Source organism: Vanacampus margaritifer, chromosome 1 (assembly GCF_051991255.1).
Source record: "Vanacampus margaritifer isolate UIUO_Vmar chromosome 1, RoL_Vmar_1.0, whole genome shotgun sequence".
In the NCBI taxonomy this organism is placed as follows: domain Eukaryota; kingdom Metazoa; phylum Chordata; class Actinopteri; order Syngnathiformes; family Syngnathidae; genus Vanacampus; species Vanacampus margaritifer.
This window is the reverse complement of record NC_135432.1, coordinates 56,274,985-56,293,583: the sequence shown is the minus strand read 5'-3', so window position 1 is coordinate 56,293,583 and position 18,599 is coordinate 56,274,985. Positions and strand designations below refer to the sequence as shown.

The window sequence follows — 18,599 nt, the reverse complement described above, 5'->3', positions numbered from 1 at the left end:
ATAACGCGATATATCTCCGAACCGTTTTTACACCCCTAGTAGGTATTTTTATCTTTTAGTGTCTTCTGTAAATGGGCACATATATAATGTACAGTCGAAACTGGGATTCGAACCCTCAACCCCTTGGTAACAGGAAAATGCACTTTACCAACTGCGGAACCACAGCATTATCAAACACCTGAGAATGATGATGAGGTCTATTTAAGGGAGTAGAATGCTGACTTAGAAAGTTGAACATCAGTCCCATTGAAAATGAATGGGAGATTTCATTTTATTTTTTTTAAATATATTAAACGTTAAATTGTGCGAAAACTGTTCTTGAGTGGAATGAGAAAAATATAAGCCAAGTTGGCATGCATTTTTGGAGCGTGTTGACGTTGGAACGGTGTAAATCGGATGTATTATGTGGGAGTTGAATCAGGACAAAAAGGTGAGGAGACGGGGAAAAAAAAAAAAGAATCGGAATAACTTATCGAAAGCATTCATACAATTAAGCAGCAATTGTGTACACAAAAAAAACATGTTCTTTTTGCCACCTGCTGACTTATTAATTTCCGAAGAGCCAGTCAGCTTTCCCTTATACTTTTTTGACAGTTAAGAATGTTGTCAATCATGTGATTTTCAGCTGATTGTATTGGAACACCCCAAAAATAGCATTTGTTCAATTATTAGCAATGCATGCTAATAATTGAACAAATGCTAGCCTTTTTTTTTCTTAGGTTATCTTTGGCTGTCTTTACATTTGTTTTTGATAATCTGCAAAAAAAAAATTGAAGGGGTAAATACTTTTTCATAGCACTTTAGCAATTTCCAGCAAATTGTCATTTGACTTTGTCCGTACCAGGGAGATCTTGTTGCTGGATAAACAAACTCAGCTGTGCTAGCTTAGGAGAGTGACGCTAACATCCGTATGAATCCAAACTCCAAATATCTTTCTCAATGCGCTGTGCAGTTATCAGTAGACTTTGAAAGCAGGTAACTGACAATAAACGACGCTCTTGAATATTTTCATGAAGGTTGAAGGAAGCTCAAGAAAACATCAAGAAGATCACAGATGAGAAGCGAGTAGAAACTAAGAAGATCAACGCCAACAGTCTGGTAAGTTTTCCACATCCAGAATTGAGTGTGTATTTGTGGTTCGAGAGAGTGTGCGTGTGCGTGTGTGTGCTTCACAGAAAGAAAGGCTGCGGCAAAAGGAGTCAAGTGTGTCGTCCAGTTGAGCGACCTGAACCCGAGCGCCGCAGCGCAGCGCTACCTTTTTTTGTGTCCGCAATCTGCTGCGAGGTTGCACGGCTGACACCAGAACAAGTGATGAGAGTCCAAAAGGTCAAAGGTGGATGTCATTCATCCAGCGTGGCGCGACCTCTTGGTGGGCCAGCTCGCCAAAGGTCTCAACGGGTCACTTGATGGTTCTGCTGACAAATCCCCGAGAATGGATTTGGTTCCTGGTCTGTGCTGACAATGGCTTCAAGCTTGTTTGAAACGATGCCCCGCCCCTTCCCGTTGTCCGCCATATTAGGCTTGGCCGTACATGAACTCACCTCAGCTGCTCATCCCTCACTTGCACATTGTGTGACACTTTTGAAGCACTTTTCTTGCAATGGCTAGTTTTAATGTCGAAAACTATATTCGCTCCTCATTGACGAAAAGGTCTATTTATGTAAGGAAGGAATTTATTTGAATGTACGGAGACATCATCACTTAAGGGTGACGTAGGATCTAATTGAGTGAGAAGCGTTTATTTTAGCATGCACGTTGTTTTTTGGGATCGCTTTGACAATGCAGGGTTGGCAATAATTAAGCCCAAAGAAGCCATGATCGTCGTAATACCTCAGAGAGACCTCCATTATATTACATATTATAAAGAAAGACGCATGTCTGGTGACCCTTTTTTTTACCCTCCACCCGTGCCAATTCTTTTGTATGAAAATCCAAAAAATATTGCAAAACTGGAACAACATAAGAAGGTGAGCTCTGTCATTTTATGGAATTGTTTTAAATTTCAGAAATAAAATTCCTGGATGCTGACACAACCAGAAGCTCTCTCGCTCTCTCTCTCTCTCTCTCTTGATTTACTGCTGCCAATATTTTTAAGATGCTACCAAGAACATGATATTAATGCAAAAAACGTGTTGCCGTTTAATAACTGAGTAAGAATGAGGTCATCTAATCTGGCTTCATTTTTTTTTCGACATGAACATTTCCTGGAAGGTTCTTCAAATAAACGATTAGGGTTGTAAACATGTGGAACTTGTTAGGTTATTGGAAGTTGCTTTAAGACAGCTCTGTTTGTAGGAATGTGCGGCTATCAAAATGGAAAATCTTACTTGATTTGTTGTGCCGTTAATGTATTTGCTCTACATCTCGCTTTTAACACTTTACATAATATGTGAAGTCGTGGTGGAAAAATATTCAGTGTGTTTTTTTTTATTATGTATGTCAGTCTAACAAAACAATGGTTGAAACTTCTTTTTTTTTTTTTACTTGAAACACACCAGATTAAGAATTGTAAGAAAATATGCCTTTCCAAAGATCATTTCACTCATAATTTAATATCTATGTGTGAATTAATATTTGTATTATTGTAGTTGTATTGTTTGGTTCAGCTTATTTAGCTGCATCGTGTTCATTTTTACAAAGACAATTATAAAATCGCTATCCTTTATAAAAATGATATTTAAAAGCTGTATCTGTGATTTTAATGTGTAAATCATTCAATACTTTTGCTTATAATCACATGTTAAAATTCAAGTCGTGCACAATATTCCAGAATCCATTTATTTTCTATTTGTAGGGATAACTTAATGAGTACACCAAACATCCTTTTACATGTAACAGCTACATATTTCATCTTCATTCTTCACTGTACATGTACTGTATTGTATATGTCACAAAGGCATCCAGCTAACCGAAACGCTACATTTTCACATTAAGATTAACTTAAAACAACTTGAAATAAAAATAAAAAAAATGTAATCACATTTTCCATTTACAAACGCTGCTGTTCATTCTCCCAATTCCACACGGTGGAAACATAAAAAAAAATGAGCTTAACAATGTCTGAGTGGTTTCTTAAATAAGGCAAGGTGAGGAAGTCGTGCATAAAACGTGCGCGTTAGCGTGCAGCCAAGTGCCTCCATTCCAGACGTCTTCAAACTGGGAAGGGAAAAATATCCTTTGAGTGAAAGAAAATTGAGGAAGATTGCGTGCAACTTTCTCCAAACAGGAGATAAAAGCATGTGGCTTCCCCTCTTTCCTCTCAACAAGAAAGCATGACAACATGAAGATATATGAGGTGCCTTATAGGCTAAAAATAGCCTTTACCTCTCTCACATATACATGAGTAAAATCTCACACACTAACACCTCTTGCACTCACCCCAAAAACTCACATTAAAACCATACACCAAGATTAAAAATGTTTTTACACTTTTAAGGTCCTGCATGAAAACTCTCATGCACAAAAAACTCACACACATAAAAAAAAACATCATTAAAACATCACCCAAAAAATCTCACTCTCACTAAAAAAAATAACACTCGCCATATACTCTCACAATCACCACAAATCTCACACTACAAAAAAATCTCACACTCGTGAAAAAAACTAAAATTCACACACCAAAAAAATTCTCACACATAAGAGCTCTCAAAAAAAACATCACAGTACTCATACACACAAAAAAAACTTATTATAAAAACCTCACACTCGCCCAAAAAAATCTTACTCCCATGAAAAAAAAAATCACACCATGTACTCTCACATTTACCCCCCAAAAAACTTCACACTAAAGGCAAAATGTCACTCGTCAAAAAAAAGCCACTAATTCACACACAAAAAACTCTCACTAAAACAAACTCACACTCACCTAAATAAATTATAAAAAAAAAACTCATTCCTCTCACACTCATTAAAGGACCTCTCACACCTGCCCCAAATCTCTTGCCTTCACCAAAAACTCACAAACAGCCAAAAACTCACAACAGCTGTTGAGCTGACCAATAAACACACATAAAAAACTCATTCATATAAAACCCTCTTACCAAAAACAATCTCACACTCAACAAAATAACTCTTACTAAAAACTTATGCACTCCTAAATATTTTTTTTAACTCATACCCCCCCCCTCCCCCCAAAAAAAGAAAAAACCTCACACCTCTCTTACTCACAAAAAAAAAAGACTCTCGCTCAATAAATTACTTCTCGCAAGTGGCCCAAAAACTCACAACACACTCACCAAAAATACTACTTTCACAAAAACTTAAGTTCAACAACAGAACCCCCCCCCAAAAAAAAAAAACACTCCGAAAAGAACCTCTTACATTCACAAAATAGTTTTGTTGTTTTGTTTTTTTCCCTGTCTTTTAGATGAGTGTGAGAGAGGTTTTGGGGCGTATGTGTGAGAGGTTAATGTTATTTTTGGGCCAATACTACACCTCATAAAGAAACGTAGATCATGGTTATGGTTGACTTGAGTGCAGGCTAGTCCAGGTCTATGGATATACAGCGACACTGTTTAACGCGCTGGATGCGTTTCTTCTTGGTGGGCGGCTGCAGGTCCGGACAGTTCAAAGTAAAAGTCATGGTGGTAAAGCGCTTGGGTTTGCAGAAGGAGCACGATTGGAAGGCGCCCTCCTCCCTGCGGATGTGTCTGGGGATGTAGAAGGAGTTGCACTGTCCGTAGCAGAAGCGGTTGATGATGGTGCGGCTGACGCAGCCCTCCTCGTGGATGGTCTGCTTGAGGGGCTGCGTCTTGCACCAGTCCCGTTTCAAATACTGACGCTCGGTCACGTGTAAAGCCTCCTGGCTAGACTCCAGAACCTCGTCGGCCGGGGAGGACGAGGCGTGCCCCTGGCGGGACCCGGAGCCGGCCTGCGGAGGTCGAGGGTGCCGCTCCGACTCGTTGGGGCTGCTTTTGTCGGGATGAGGAATGGCGCCCTGGGAGCCTCGGTTTCTTTTGGACTCCCCCGGAGACGACAGCAGGCCGAGGATGAACAGCAGGCTGCACATGATACGCGTCGACTTCGCCATCCTGAATAATTGAGACAACCATGCGTCGTTTGGTGTTTGGACAGAATTACGCGCAAGTGTCGAAAGTGTATACGCAGCGTAAAAATGCCTTTTGTAACCACGCGTCGTTTGGTGTTTGGACAGAATTACGCACAAGTGTCGAAAGTGTATACGCAGCGTAAAAATGCCTTTTGTGGTAAAATTGCAGTATGGGAACGGCATATGTTGTAAATCACTTGAAATGTATTAAAATATTAGCACATTGAGAAAAAAAATAGCATTAGTTACTATAGCAATTGTCATCTGCCATAATGACAAATTCACCTCAATGCGATGATGTTTGGATCCTGTCAGTCGTCAGTTGCACCTTCCGTGGGCAGGCACCCACTCTCACTGTCGACTGTACACTGTGGGGACGGTGGCAGGATGGGAAACTAAAAAGTCATCCATAGACTTGAGGGGGGGGCGCGGGGTTTAATAGAAATTGCTCCAGCGCCGTACTGTCTCCCCTTTAAATGTCTGCCAGCTGAGATTCGAACACTTCCCTCCACCTTATTGGCTAACAACGATATGGAGAAAATCTAAACTTATCCGCCCCCTTAAACACTCACATGGACCAACGAGGGCAGGACAATTGAATGCATCACAGGGACCGTGGGACAAGTAGGAGAGGACACTTGAACGCACCACGGGGAGCAAGTACGCATCACAAGGACGAAGGAAACTAGACAGGCACCAAGTGGGTAGGAGTACACTTGCTTCCACCGTCAGTCACACGAAAGCAAAATCATGTTCAAGGTTAAAAAAATGAAAAAAGTGTCTATTTCAGGGGTCACCAACGTGGTGCCCCCACCCCCCCGGGCAAACGTAGCCCCTAAGAACCACATGAGAGGCTCACGGGACTGTTCTAAAAAGAGCTTATAGTGATGCATGAGCCAATTGTGATTTGCTAGGAAGTTTGTAGAAATAATTTGAAAATGTAAATACTGGCAGAAATTTATAGAAATAAAGTGTTGCATAGACTATTGATACGTTTCAGAATTATTGGGAGAAATCACTAACATGCACAGCGTCTCCACAACCGTGTTAAAGTTAATTTGAGCTTATTTATTCATAGCTGTCGATGTACTTAATCAAGATAAGCAACCAAAAAAACACAACTTGTTAAGATTAAGTGATAATTTGCTAAAATGGCTACTTTTTAACTATATAACTAAAAAAAAAAAAAAAAAAAAAAAAAGATTGATCATGCCTGTTTAAGAGCCTTTTACCAGCAACATTGTTTTATACCCGATAACAGAATTTGGCAACATACATTCAAATACATGGACACTTTTAAATTAAGTACATAAAACAATATAAAAAAATATATTGATGTATGAGTCAAATTTATTTGCAGACAACTCAGAAACGGCTATGCAACACCCCCTAGTGGCTGCTAAGATATTGCCCTCTGTGCAACAGGATGACCAACACCGCTGACAATTTTATTTATTTTTAGGAATACCTTTTTAGTTTATTTGTAGTCATGGGTGTTTTGCTGCTTGCCGAATTTTCTGTTTTCAACAAAACTAATCTGCTATATATATATTTTTTTTACTATCAGAAAGAGCACTTCTTCTGGTATGTTACAAAAATAAGAAAGCAATACAAAAGAACACATTAGCAAATAGCATCTGTAAACAGTAAAACCTATAGAATGCATAAATAAAAGTAAAGGCAGCTTACGATTTCTTGTCATTCGACCAATCAAGAAAAAAAAAAATCATTCACCAACATTACAATTTCAAACCTACGCGAACTACTGTAAGGCAAAGGCACATTTCTTGAGAAATTCAATTCAAGCCAGCTACAAATAAATTAAATCCCACATCAATGAGGCTCAAATCAAGTGTAATTGACGCTGGCAATGATTACAAATCAACAGGCTTGGTAGCTGGCAGCAATCGTGGTTGGTTGAGAGGGTTCCTGGGTGAACCTCGGTAATGTTGCGCCTCGTTCTCTGCCAGCTTCTGCGAAACAACCTTCTGCGATGATGCCGCTGCCTCCCGGATGGACGAGCCCACGTGAGCCCTCATTAGGCTCTTGTTGGTCACGTCGCCAAGAGCGCAAGTCTTGCTTTTAGCCGCCAATGTGCTTGACTTTTTGGGTGGGACGGGGGGTCGTTTCTTAACAGGCCGTGCGCCGTGCTGAACTTCTCCCTCGGGCGGCTGAAGTTGCGGGTGCGGGGACAGGCCGCTCTCCAGGCTCAGCGCTCTCACGCCTTTGACGCCTCGAGCGTCGCTCAGGTCCGAGGGTCTTCTGCTCTCTCCGAGCAGAGAGTTGATCCTGCGGACTGTTTGGCGAACGGGTGTGCGCTGGAACTTCAGCGGCGACCTGACATGTTTGGCCTTGGCGCCTCTGGGGGATTTAAGGGTGAGCTTGTTGAAATGTTGAATGTGGTCTGCCACGCGGGGATGCTGGCACCGCGGGGCTTGCGGCAGCTGGTGTTGAATTTGGATGTCAGGCGGAGAAGACACATCCTCGTCCGCCGGCTCGTGGCGTGGCGTGTAGAGGGCGGACCGCAGTCCTGGCGAGACACCCAGCCGAAAGTGCGCTGGACTTTGCATGTCCAGAGCGTCAATCAGCCTGCTGCAGTGAAGCGACTCGGACGAGTCGTCATTCTCACCCATCGCTGAGCTATCGTGGCCAACGGCATCGGTGCAAAATGAACCCTGAGCGGCACTCACTGGACTACAACTCCCAGCAGGATCTAAAACTAGACTATCAATATGCAAAGGTGATAAAGCAGCGGCGTCAAATGTAACATTTAGCTCACGATGAGTTGGGAACTTGAATGTGTCGACTGTGGGGGTCTTTGGCAGAGGGAGCGTACTTTCTGCCCACTCTGTTTTCGACTCGAGGGTGTTGTGTGCGTGCGCTATCGTTTGGCTCAAGGTTTTGGAAATGGAGGATCCGCTTTTTAGGCTCTCCGCACTGGAAGCACAGCACAGCTTTTTGGACAGGACGAACCCAGCCTGAGGTTTGGACACGACAATGGCGGGCTCGGACATGAAATGGCTGTTCAGACACACACTCGTGGGCGTATCCGGGAAGGAACCTCCGCTAAAGAGCTTTGCTTTTCCAGGGGTCACGCCGCTCCATGAGGTGTGGTGGGTACCGGGTTCACACTGGGGGGTCAGCAAGTTGTCCTCAGACTTGCTTATGAACTTTGAAGCTGTTGAGGTGGGACAGTAGCAGGAATTTGTTCAGCAAAAGAATAAAAGAGGAAGTCAACACAAACATTTTCTTTACAATAAATATGTTGTATTACCAGACTAAATATGGCATTCTGATTAATATTGTGCTAGTGGAATAATAGTTAAGCAGCAACATCCACCCATTTTGATCCATCTCAGGTGTCGACTGACATCACAGCTGCTCAGGTAACGACAGGCGATCCGTGATTGGTCGCTGCCTGAGCAACTATGATGTCATTTTCAGTTGACAGCAAGTGGCAAAATGGCCGCCCCCTGAGATTGCTGCTTAACTAATATTCCACAAATGCAATATTAAATCAGAAGACCGTATTTAGGCTAGTGAGGCTAGAACATATTAATTTATTGTCAAGATTTTTTTTTTTTTTGCTTTCCACTTTAAAGTAACACTAAGGAACTTTTCAAACACTGCCACACATAAAACTACAAATGTGCTGACTGCTTTATGGCATACGACACGTCCCCCTTTACCCATTCGTTACAAAGACGGAAGTCAATTTGAATGTCGACGCGCGAAAAAAACAAAGCAATGCGCTTGTCCTCATGGGAAATGTGGTTTTCCTTCAGGCATAACATCACGCCTTTTGTCCATATGGCAGCACCATAATCAACATAAACTGAAAGTTCCTTTGTGTTGCTCCCCCCCCCCCCTTTTAAAATAAGCAATGCAGAATAAACGAGCATCCTCAGTACTTACCGTTGGGCTGTGCATTTGTGGGCCGAAGCGACGGCTTGAACGAGGTCTCTTTGGTGAAACAAAAACTGGCGGTGCTCTCCTGGGTGGCGAGTCGCCAACCTATAGACTCAGATCCCTACACCAGCAAGCAGCATGGAATGAGAAATGGAAGATGAAATAGATGTCAGAGGACTTTTAGGATTAGTACAAAGTGTTAAATGAACCCACAAGTGCTACCCAGAATGCAACAGCATTCGTTGTTAAATGAATGGCTTTTAGGGTTAGTTCTTCAGAGGATGAGAGAAATCACTCAGAAGAAACGAGATATTGCCTTTGGTGGTCAGCAACTTTTATTAAGTCAAAATTTCGATTACATTTAACTATAAAACATCTGTTGATCATTGACCACTCACTCAAACTATCAAAATGATTGCTCTGTTTATACAAGCGTTATACGTGGCATGTGCAGTATAACCGTGTTGTGCTTAGAGTAGTAAAAATGATTGGGAATTGGGCATCAAAAATATAGTTTAGCTTTGTACCATACCCTACCCCAAATTTAAAAGTCTGAAAACAAGAAGAAGACTCTTGCATGCATTTATCAAGTTTAAAATTATTAAATGTAAACGAGTGGCCCAAAAGTGCAACAGTTGACCCCATGTGTAAACATGAATTGAATTCAAAAATAATTTCTTGAAGGAGTCGAAGACGACACAATTGTCCATCGGTTGACATCTATCGGACAGGCGCACTTACGGCGTCTTTGTGGCTCCTCCCAAAACTGAACCGCTGGCGCAGAGACTTGCGCTGTGCTTCTTTTTTGTCCACTTTGGGAGAAAAGCAGCCAGCTCGTCCAGATTCAACTCTTGAATGGGATATAAATCAATACAATGTGTAAGATCAGCCAAGAAAATAACTTTTTTTTTTTCTGGGGTTCATTGACTCACCAGCTTTACATTCACATACATTTGCACTGGCTACATCTTTTGTTTATTAAAATATACTCATTATGATCCCTTATGGGAAAAATAAGAGTTGGATGTAGAATTCTGCCTTCCCAAAGATTTATATTACTTCCTATGGAACAAGTGACCAGGGTCAAAAATGCCATTAAAAAGTATAGAGCCCTTGTAATTGCATCTCATTGTTTTGTGTGGTTCTACATCAGAGGTCACCGACCTTTGCTGTCAAAAGAGCCATTTTAGGCCAAATAAATAACACAAAAATCTGCCTAGAGCCGTAAAACATTTGAATATTGTGATGAAGAAAACAGTGAATTAGTGTTAGTCTAACGCCCAAATTTACACTGACTGTGGAACGGCTGCGGCTCTGCGGAAGGATTGCGCGAGCGTTCTATTTTTTCCGGACGCCGCATGCGGATTTTCATGAAGCTGAAGAAGTTGCACGCGCCGGACAGGAAGTCGAGCATCGGCATCAAGGTAGAGCCGGTATATTTCAAAATAAAAGCATTTGCAAACTCATTTACAGTGTTAACTACATAGCATGACAAGCTCAGAATAAATTGAACATGACAGCATACAGCTTACGCAACGCATGAGGACTTAATTGCAGTCCCTGCGGCGGCCGTAGGGAAAACGCACCGCGTATGTTCCGCAGTCAGTGTGAATTGGGCGTAATGTAGTGAGGGTGCAAGAGCTAATTAGAGCTGCACCCTAACAGAAAAATATGCAGCATTCAACACTGTACTTTGAGATTCATTTCCATCTTTTTGTTTTTGGACATTTTACGGCAATTTTTTTCCCCCTGCCTTTTTTACTATCTATCAATTTTCTGACATTTTTGGCAATTTTGCTGGCATTTTAATGGTAATTATCGTAATTTCTTTTTTTTTACATTTATGGCTACTTTTTGAACATTTTCTTTCCTGCCTTTTCTTAAATCAATTTTCTGACTTTTTGGGCGATTTGTGGGGATTTTATGGTATTTGGGGGGAGATTTTTTCTTTTGTTTTTGAACATTTGATAGTTACTTGCAAATATTTTCTTTAATACCTTTTTTAAATAAATGTCCAGACTTTTTTTTTTTTTTTTCACTGACATTTTATGGTGATTTTCTGCTTTTCCTCTTTGCACATTTTACGGTAATTTTTTAGGTCACTTAGGTCATTTAGGTCGTCTCTCTTTATCTAACAACTTAAAAATTTGGATTCTGATATTTGGGGGATATTAAATGTTTAATTGTATCTAAATCATTAATCAATTAAAATAATATTTTATCTAAAAATAAATGTTAATTAATTAATAATAATAAATATTAATAATCTATTATTATTTTTAGAGGTACAAAGGGAGCCACAGGAAAGAGACTAAAGAGCCACCCACATATGGATTGCAGACCCCTGTTCGACATGACCATATGGCCAATGTGTGAACAATGGCAGATAAAGGCTAGCTGGGAGAGTACCTGCTAACTACATGTCTGCCGCTCAGTCGTCTGCTCTTTCTCCTTGCTGAAGTGGCCGCCTGCCTTTGACACTTCCCGGCAGAGGGCAGAGTACTTTGAGATGAATCCAACACCCCTGACGCACTGCAAGCTTCATATAGAATAGAGAAAACGCTCTTGAAACAAAGCGCACGGCAGAATGTTGTGCTAGCCTTTGGAGCGCAATCCAAAATACCTGATCCAGGGGTGGAGGTGCCACTGAACAAAGAACTGGGCAACAGTTCTATCCCAAGATTCTTCTTGACCGATCGACGTTTCTTGTTTGAGAATCCAAAAGAATAACCGGAATCTAACGGAAGCTTTCGCTTGGTGGATGGTGTCGCAATCACGGGCGTGATGGACGAAAAGACTAAAAACAAAAGAAAACACACAAAAAAGGTTTATCCACTTGAGGGACTTCAGCTAAACAGAGTGAAAACAAATTCACGTCTTACCTCCAAGACTGTGTCTGTGTCTCGGCCACATCCCTGAGTTTTGGTCAAGCTCCCGAAGCTCACTGAACACAGGGGACAGAATTGCTGGCTCACAGTGCATCGTGTCTGAAACCTTCTCTTCAAGAAACTGCGGCAGCACACCTGCAGCCGAAGAGAACGTTGTGAGTGCTAAACCAGACTGAGGCGGAGAGGAACAGCGTCTCAGGTGTGTGACGTGGTACCAAAGTTGTGGGCGTGCTCGATGAAGCAGTGAACAACTGCCGTCTGCAATCGGATGCGCTTTTCTGTGTTGGCGTTCATCTTCTCTGTACCTTCTCCACAGTGGAGGAGATTGGGAGCCAAGATAACAGACAAGTTTGCACTGTCCATTTTATTCTCTGCACTCCTGGAATCAAATAGTCAGCAGAGATTAATACAATGAAAAGGGGAGGAAAAAACATACACAACTGTGATTTGTGTTTCCATTCGTTTTTGTTACAAAGCATTTAATTCTACAGTCACTAATGAAACATTTGATGAAAAAAAATCAAAAATATGTTTTTTATATATCTAAATAATATGAAGGCCTATAATTTTTTACCATTCAACAACTCTGTCCTTAAATTTTTTTTAAAAAAATAAATAGATTAATTGATTGAGTTAAAGCTCTGTGTCACATCACATCAACATAAAAAAAAAAATGCAAGCACCTCATGGAGACATTTTGGAGGAAGTCAAAGAAGTGGCGCAGAACCCCGAGGCTCCTGTCAGGCAGGACGCAAGAAAGCAGCATGGTGGCGGCGGTGCGCTCTTCCTCGGTGGCAAGCTGCTGGGCCTTGAGGAAGGCCTCCTGCAGCTCGGTGGGTAGCACAGGTTCGGGCAGCTCCCGGAAGAACTGCTTCACCAGGCTGGCCACGTCGCACGGAAGCGCAGAAGGCAGGCAATCCTCGCCCAAATCGACTTTAGTCTGGAAACATACAACAACATTTAGTGTCGGAAAGCCTTTTCAAGGAGTCAAGGTCACGCAGTGAGAGCAAAGTCACCAATCAATTACCCGTAGGGCTTTGAGGCGAACAACTGAGCCCGATTTTCTGAAAAGGCCTTCTGTGTTGACGTGCGCCTGCAACATCATGCATGCATCCACTAGAAAGCTAGGAGAACACAGATTGTCAGGTAGCCAGGATACAATACAGCAAAACCTCAAAAATTAAACAACTTGACTTGAGCCACCACTCGAAAACATTTACAGAGCCTGCACTGTATTGCTGTGATTAATAAGTGTAAAAGGAATCCTCACGTCACAGCGCAGTTCCATTCCCAATGACACCAGTTTATCCAATCTAATCAATGTGGGTTTGTGTTTTTTTATTATTATATATATTATTCTGATTAAACTACAAAGTGTACATCTCTTGGGGCCTTTAAAAGATCTTACCGTGGCACACTCCCCCGCGCCATGTCATAATACGGTAAACTCTCCAATGGTACTCCAAAGACTTTTGTCTGGGGGAAACATAAAAAAAAAAAGATTAGAATAAGAGAAGCTCACATTTTGAATCAGAAATGTTACCTATGTCATTGCATTCTGAGATTCTCAATTGAAACATGTCAAAAATACACACTCAATTAAACTCAATATAGATGTATTAATGTAGGTTATTTATTTCAGTGCTACATTCTGTTATAGATGTTTCTAATTTTGGGAGATTTTACATCTCCATCTTCTTGTATTAGAATCTTGTCCAGGTAGTCTACAATAAGCATTATTTGCATTAGACATGATTCTATGGAGCTTATCCAAATGGGGAAGTAAAACGTCATTTAAAATAGCAAGAACCTTGTGACTCCTAAAAGCAATTTAAAAAAGAACAAAGTTTGTCTTAAAATATCTTCTCTTTCTTTTAATGCCGTTGTGTTCTGTCACAATTTCCATTTCAGGTTTATGAGAAATTAGCATTAGCGTCTTTTTTGAGCTGGCTTGTGAGGGGGGGAAAACGCATGTGTGTGGTCTCAAAACAACCAAAGCTTCTGACAAGAGTCTGATCTAAGTAACAGCTAAAACGTAAAAATAAAATAATTTATACATCATCATTTATAACTCACCGAGTTGGTTGCTGCGGACTTACAACTGGCTTTGTTTTTGTTCCAGTTCTTTGTCTTGATCCCATACGCTGTGCGAATGTGTTGCACAGCCACCAGGCGAACCACATTTCTCTCTTCGACCATCATTTTAACCTCCTACCTTGCTAAACTACACACTAAAAAGTAAAAACAACGTTCAACTTCTCAACCAAAAAAAAGCGAGGAAACTCCTTTGCGTTCGGTAGCTTTCGTTTTTCTCTATTCAAACTGTCGCGAAGTCATCATTACGTGTACTTAACACGGAAAAACAGAAACTCACGTTAAGCGAACATGAAGAGCAACAGCTAAAAAAAACTAACAAGGTTTCTCAGTCCCAAAATACCTTTTGCAACTAGTCGAGGAGCTTTCAATGAAGAGACACCAAAATGTAGTCACTTTAGCCAACGTTAGCCAGCCACAGAGGAAAAAACATACACGTCGCAAACAAACAAAAAAAAAACACTCGTATTATTCAATTCGGAACCTAATTAAGATCTCTCAAACGGCGACCACTTTGTATCGTACCGATTCCATTGATTAACTTTCCGACTACATTGCCTATGTAGCCATTTTGTCAACTTCGGCGGAAAGAAAACGGCTTCCCTGACTGTTTCCGCAGTACATTCAAACTACAGCGCTGTCTTCTTTTTGCGCTCCCATTGGTTGGAAAATGTTTGAATGCCATTTACTGGTGCGCTTGATTTCTATGTTAAGGGCGGCTTTCATGGGTGGAGCGATCTTTTTCACACTCTTTCTTAATACCAATTTACCACTTTTGTTACTTCATCTTTATCCACTTGCCTTGCGTGATCCAGCACCTTACAGAATACACGAGCTACTTTTCTATAGCTCGATCATCCATCCATCCTCAGAACTATTTATCTCAAATGCATAAGACATTTTAAAGAACTAAAAAATAAAAAAAGATATTCCCCATTCATGTTGTTGAGTACAAGAATGATTCATGGTGAATGTGTTCTATCTTTTGACAGCCTAAAACGACAAGTTTTTTTTTGTTCTTTTTTTTTTTTGGAGTATTATAGGTGTTGAAGCAGTATTTTCAATGTTTACCAGTGCTTGTTTTACAAGTATATGTAGTCCTATTTAAATACAGGATGTAAGTACTTTTGCCAAAGTGGGGTTGCTGGATGTTTGGAAGCCCCCTGCTTCCAGAAGGTTTTAGTGCCATCTGAAATGATTATATGTTGTGTCTTGGGTTTCTTCATTTTTTTATTATTATTATTATTATTAGTTAGATATTTTATTTGGGGGGACGGGGGTCTTGTGTTAACTGGAGAATGTTGATTTTGAAGTGTTTTTATGAGAGTGTAGCATTTTGTGTGTCCTCTCTTTGAAAAAGTACTACAGTACATTACAGTAAATAAAATGCACATTACAGTACTGTGCTCGCATACACTCCAGTTGGTGGCGGTAATGCAACCTCAAGCCAGTATGTCAACCGCAATTAAAAGGAAAGGAAGAAAGCAAGGGTCATACTTCCGGGGTTGAGTTGTTTGGTTTGGTCGTTGTCTCGTGGTACCTATCAATTTAAATCCTAATGTTAATTTTGGAATCATTTAATTCCATTCGATACAAACCGTTCGTGTTTTCTCTACGTTAAGTGATGCAGTATGGCAGCAACCGCGGGTGTTGTCAGTCGACATATCCTCGCGGCGTTAAGGGCACACACTAGGAGAACTATTGCCATAAGAGACAGCCGGCGGGTGTCTACGGCCCTGACATCAAACCTCGGCGACAACACACAACTGGACCGCAGGGCTCCGGCTTGGGACAAGGGATCAGGAAACAACCGCACCCACTCCCGCCTGCTTCAGTCGTTGTCCGTGGGCTTGGGATTCTGCGCTTCTGTCGCGCTTCTGGACTGTCGAGAGGACGACGGACCCGCAACAGAGCCCAAATCACGCGGGGTACTTGAACGTATCCTGCCGTCAGCTGAGTGCGCTTCTCCTTTTAAACCTGACACTCCTCGGTATAAATACAACTTTTTAGCAGATGTCGTGGAAAAGTCCTCTCCGGCGGTCGTCTTCATCGAAATCCTGGGAAGGTGAGGTGGCAGGTTGTGGCTGACATTGTTTTGTGTGTGAGTCATTGATAAATATTATACAGTTTTTTTGTTTGTTTTTTAATAGACATCCATTTTCCGATACGAATGTGACAGTTTCCAACGGCTCAGGTTTCATTATCAGCAGTGACGGCTTGATTGTGACCAATGCTCACGTGGTGGCCAACAAGCGAGGGGTCCGCGTCAAGCTCACTAATGGAGATATATACGATGCCACAGTGCAAAATGTCGATCAGGCGGCGGACATCGCTACCATCAAAATCTCTGCAAAGGTGAGCAAAAAAGAGGCAGAGTTAGGTGAACATGCCTCCGATGCACAGTCATGCAAAGTAAAGATTGACATATAAAACTGAGAAAATGTTATGTTCCTTAGATTTTTCATATTTCTATTTTACATGACAGATTTTTTAATTAGCCTGAAATGTATGTTTTTAAATTGAGAACCAGTCTGCAAATTTTGCATATTGTATTTCTGATTTTGTCCACAAGGTGGCACGGTTGGACTTTAAAAGTTACATGAACTGTATTACGTATTGAAACTGCAGGATTTGTGTCAAACAATAAGATTGCAGTGGTTTTAAACTAAAGCAATCAGGATGGGAAGTGGAGACGTTCAGCATGAATTGAAGTAGTTTCACATAAAATATGGCGATATTTATTTATTTTTAGGGATTTCTGCCATTTTTATTTATAAAACCTTCATTTCCAGGGGTTCATAATTACTTGGATGAAGTGACATAATTGTAAATATAAACATACATTTTCATGTTTGGCAGTGTTAATTCTCTTATATGGTTGTGACACATCGCATAAATGTAATTTTGACCTTTGTCGCGCTCTTATCTCACTGGCTAACTTATTCTCGACTTTGGGTTATGGTGTCCACCTAACTCTACATTTTTGAGGGTTTTATGTTTGCAACACAGGCTTAATTTGGCCCCCCTCACCCTTCCCCCACAGAATCCTCTACCTACTCTGCCGCTTGGCTCTTCGGCTGATGTCCGTCAAGGAGAGTTTGTGGTGGCCATGGGAAGCCCGTTTGCGTTACAGAACACAATCACATCAGGAATCGTCAGCTCAGTCCAGAGGCGCAGTAAGGAGCTCGGCATGTTGAACCGCAACATGGAGTACATCCAGACCGATGCAACGATCAATGTGAGTGTGAGCTACGGAATATTTGTGTTTTACTACTAAATGGGTCTTAAGATGTTTGTTTTTGCAGTTTGGCAATTCCGGAGGTCCTCTCATCAACCTGGTGAGTTAGCTCTACTGTCAAAATCACATTTTGATTCACATACATGAATTCAAGCAGGAGTCAGTTGAACTTATTTTGGTGACATGATTGTCACCTGTATTTATCTCTTTTAATATGCATTTTTCCTCAGGATGGTGAGGTCATCGGGATAAACACTATTAAAGTCAGTCCAGGCATCTCCTTCGCTATACCGTCTGATCGCGTGAAAACTTTCCTTGATCAAGCCGCCCAAAGAAAAAGTATAAACATGTTTTTCTTTCCTCGTGCTTCCTGTACAGGAAGTGAGTTAATTGAAAAGGCTAAAACACTGACACACCCTGTTGTTCCGATATGAATTGAAGGTTCCTCGTTTGGCGGGTCCGAAACAAAGCGGCGGTACATTGGCGTCATGATGCTAACGCTGACCCCGAGGTCAGCTTTTAAAGTGCAAGGACAAAACAATAAAAAAAAAAAATCTGGTTGAACTGTCACCTGAAACCTTTTTTTGTGTTGTTCTATGTGCCTTAGCATCATTGCTGAGTTGAAGCTGAGAGCGCCAACTTTCCCAAATGTGACACATGGAATTCTGATCCACAAAGTGATCATGGGCTCCCCAGCATACAGGTAAGCAGATAGTGATAAACGGGATCACAATCAGTGGCGGACCAAAAAATACCAAAAAAAAAAAAAAGAACTTTTCCATTGTTAATACTAATACTAATAATATAATCTAAAGGCCCTGGGTAAATTAGATTGACATGGCAAAACAGAGGCTGAAATCTGATTGGACAAAAAAAAATGTGTGTTGGAATATAGCTTGTCAACTATTACTCATCATTCACACTCTTTGTCAGATCCGGCATGTTGCCAGAAGATATTGTGCTGGAGATCAACGGCGTGAAGGTGAACACCACAGAGGAGGTCTACAAGGCTGTGCGCGATGGCGAGAATTTAACTGTGGTGGTGCAGAGAGGGAAAAAGCAGCTTCAACTGCAAATGACTCCTGAATACACGGAGTGAAAAGCTACAACACATCTGCTCACCTTTTGACCTGCCAAGCAATTGAATCATGTAGAATCATGTACATGAGTAAAACTGTGAAAGCTGTTCAGTCACCATGGCTGCCTGGCATTAAATCACCATTATTATATTGTTTGTATCTCTGGAGTGGCTGCCCAACCAACAAGTTTGAAATTACACGTCAAGTCTTTTTGTGAGCTGACCTTATATGAGAATGTTTTCAGGTATTTTCTAGTGTCAGTATTCCATTTTATAAAACCTAGTTGTTGCAGCTACTACATTTGTTGATCCCAGACATTCACTCGCCTCCATTTCTTGTTC

General features: G+C 41.3%; 4 protein-coding genes across 9 annotated transcripts in view; 2 read left to right on the top strand and 2 right to left on the bottom strand.

Annotated features, from left to right (window-relative positions):
* The window catches only part of LOC144042763 (formin-like), a 53,672-nt gene extending 51,633 nt beyond the window's left edge, over window positions 1–2,039 (top strand). For 2 of the 3 annotated variants that reach the window (XM_077555721.1, XM_077555728.1), the window contains 2 exons: window positions 1,017–1,098; window positions 1,176–1,373. In XM_077555721.1, the coding sequence (XP_077411847.1) occupies window positions 1,017–1,098; window positions 1,176–1,220 (127 nt within the window). In that variant the 3' untranslated portion in view covers window positions 1,221–1,373. Of the gene's footprint in view, window positions 1–1,016 lie in introns of all 3 variants that reach the window. The other variant, XM_077555711.1, reaches the window with a different exon arrangement.
* Window positions 2,040–2,764: 725 nt separating this feature from the next.
* Window positions 2,765–5,543, bottom strand: LOC144059456 (gremlin-1-like). Of its 2 annotated transcripts, XM_077578582.1 has the most exons (3): window positions 5,336–5,543; window positions 4,438–5,033; window positions 2,765–3,156 (listed from the first exon to the last, which is right to left on the bottom strand). In XM_077578582.1, the coding sequence occupies exon 2, from the start codon at window positions 5,030–5,032 to the stop codon at window positions 4,484–4,486; it is 549 nt and encodes a 182-aa protein (XP_077434708.1). In that variant the 5' UTR covers window position 5,033; window positions 5,336–5,543; the 3' UTR covers window positions 2,765–3,156; window positions 4,438–4,483. The 2 variants fall into 2 exon arrangements, with proteins under 2 accessions (XP_077434708.1, XP_077434701.1); XM_077578575.1 differs by having other exon boundaries at window positions 2,765–5,033.
* An 837-nt stretch (window positions 5,544–6,380) lies between these two features.
* Window positions 6,381–14,583, bottom strand: LOC144042754 (rho GTPase-activating protein 11A-like). 2 transcript variants are annotated; one of them, XM_077555696.1, is made up of 12 exons: window positions 14,467–14,583; window positions 13,924–14,078; window positions 13,256–13,323; window positions 12,875–12,971; window positions 12,531–12,787; window positions 12,063–12,226; window positions 11,842–11,982; window positions 11,583–11,756; window positions 11,369–11,498; window positions 9,701–9,809; window positions 8,966–9,080; window positions 6,381–8,228 (listed from the first exon to the last, which is right to left on the bottom strand). In XM_077555696.1, the coding sequence occupies exons 2-12, from the start codon at window positions 14,047–14,049 to the stop codon at window positions 6,925–6,927; spliced, it is 2,685 nt and encodes an 894-aa protein (XP_077411822.1). In that variant the 5' UTR covers window positions 14,050–14,078; window positions 14,467–14,583; the 3' UTR covers window positions 6,381–6,924. The 2 variants fall into 2 exon arrangements, with proteins under 2 accessions (XP_077411822.1, XP_077411813.1); XM_077555687.1 differs by having other exon boundaries at window positions 14,285–14,572.
* Window positions 14,584–15,413: 830 nt separating this feature from the next.
* On the top strand, window positions 15,414–18,408 carry LOC144042747 (serine protease HTRA2, mitochondrial-like). Of its 2 annotated transcripts, none has more exons than XM_077555666.1 (8): window positions 15,414–16,006; window positions 16,092–16,296; window positions 16,985–17,179; window positions 17,247–17,279; window positions 17,410–17,518; window positions 17,621–17,690; window positions 17,787–17,882; window positions 18,113–18,408. In XM_077555666.1, exons 1-8 carry the CDS (start codon window positions 15,573–15,575, stop codon window positions 18,276–18,278), a joined length of 1,308 nt encoding a protein of 435 aa, XP_077411792.1. In that variant the 5' UTR covers window positions 15,414–15,572; the 3' UTR covers window positions 18,279–18,408. The 2 variants fall into 2 exon arrangements, with proteins under 2 accessions (XP_077411792.1, XP_077411802.1); XM_077555676.1 differs by having other exon boundaries at window positions 15,799–16,006; window positions 16,121–16,296.
* The last annotated feature ends 191 nt before the right edge of the window (window positions 18,409–18,599 follow it).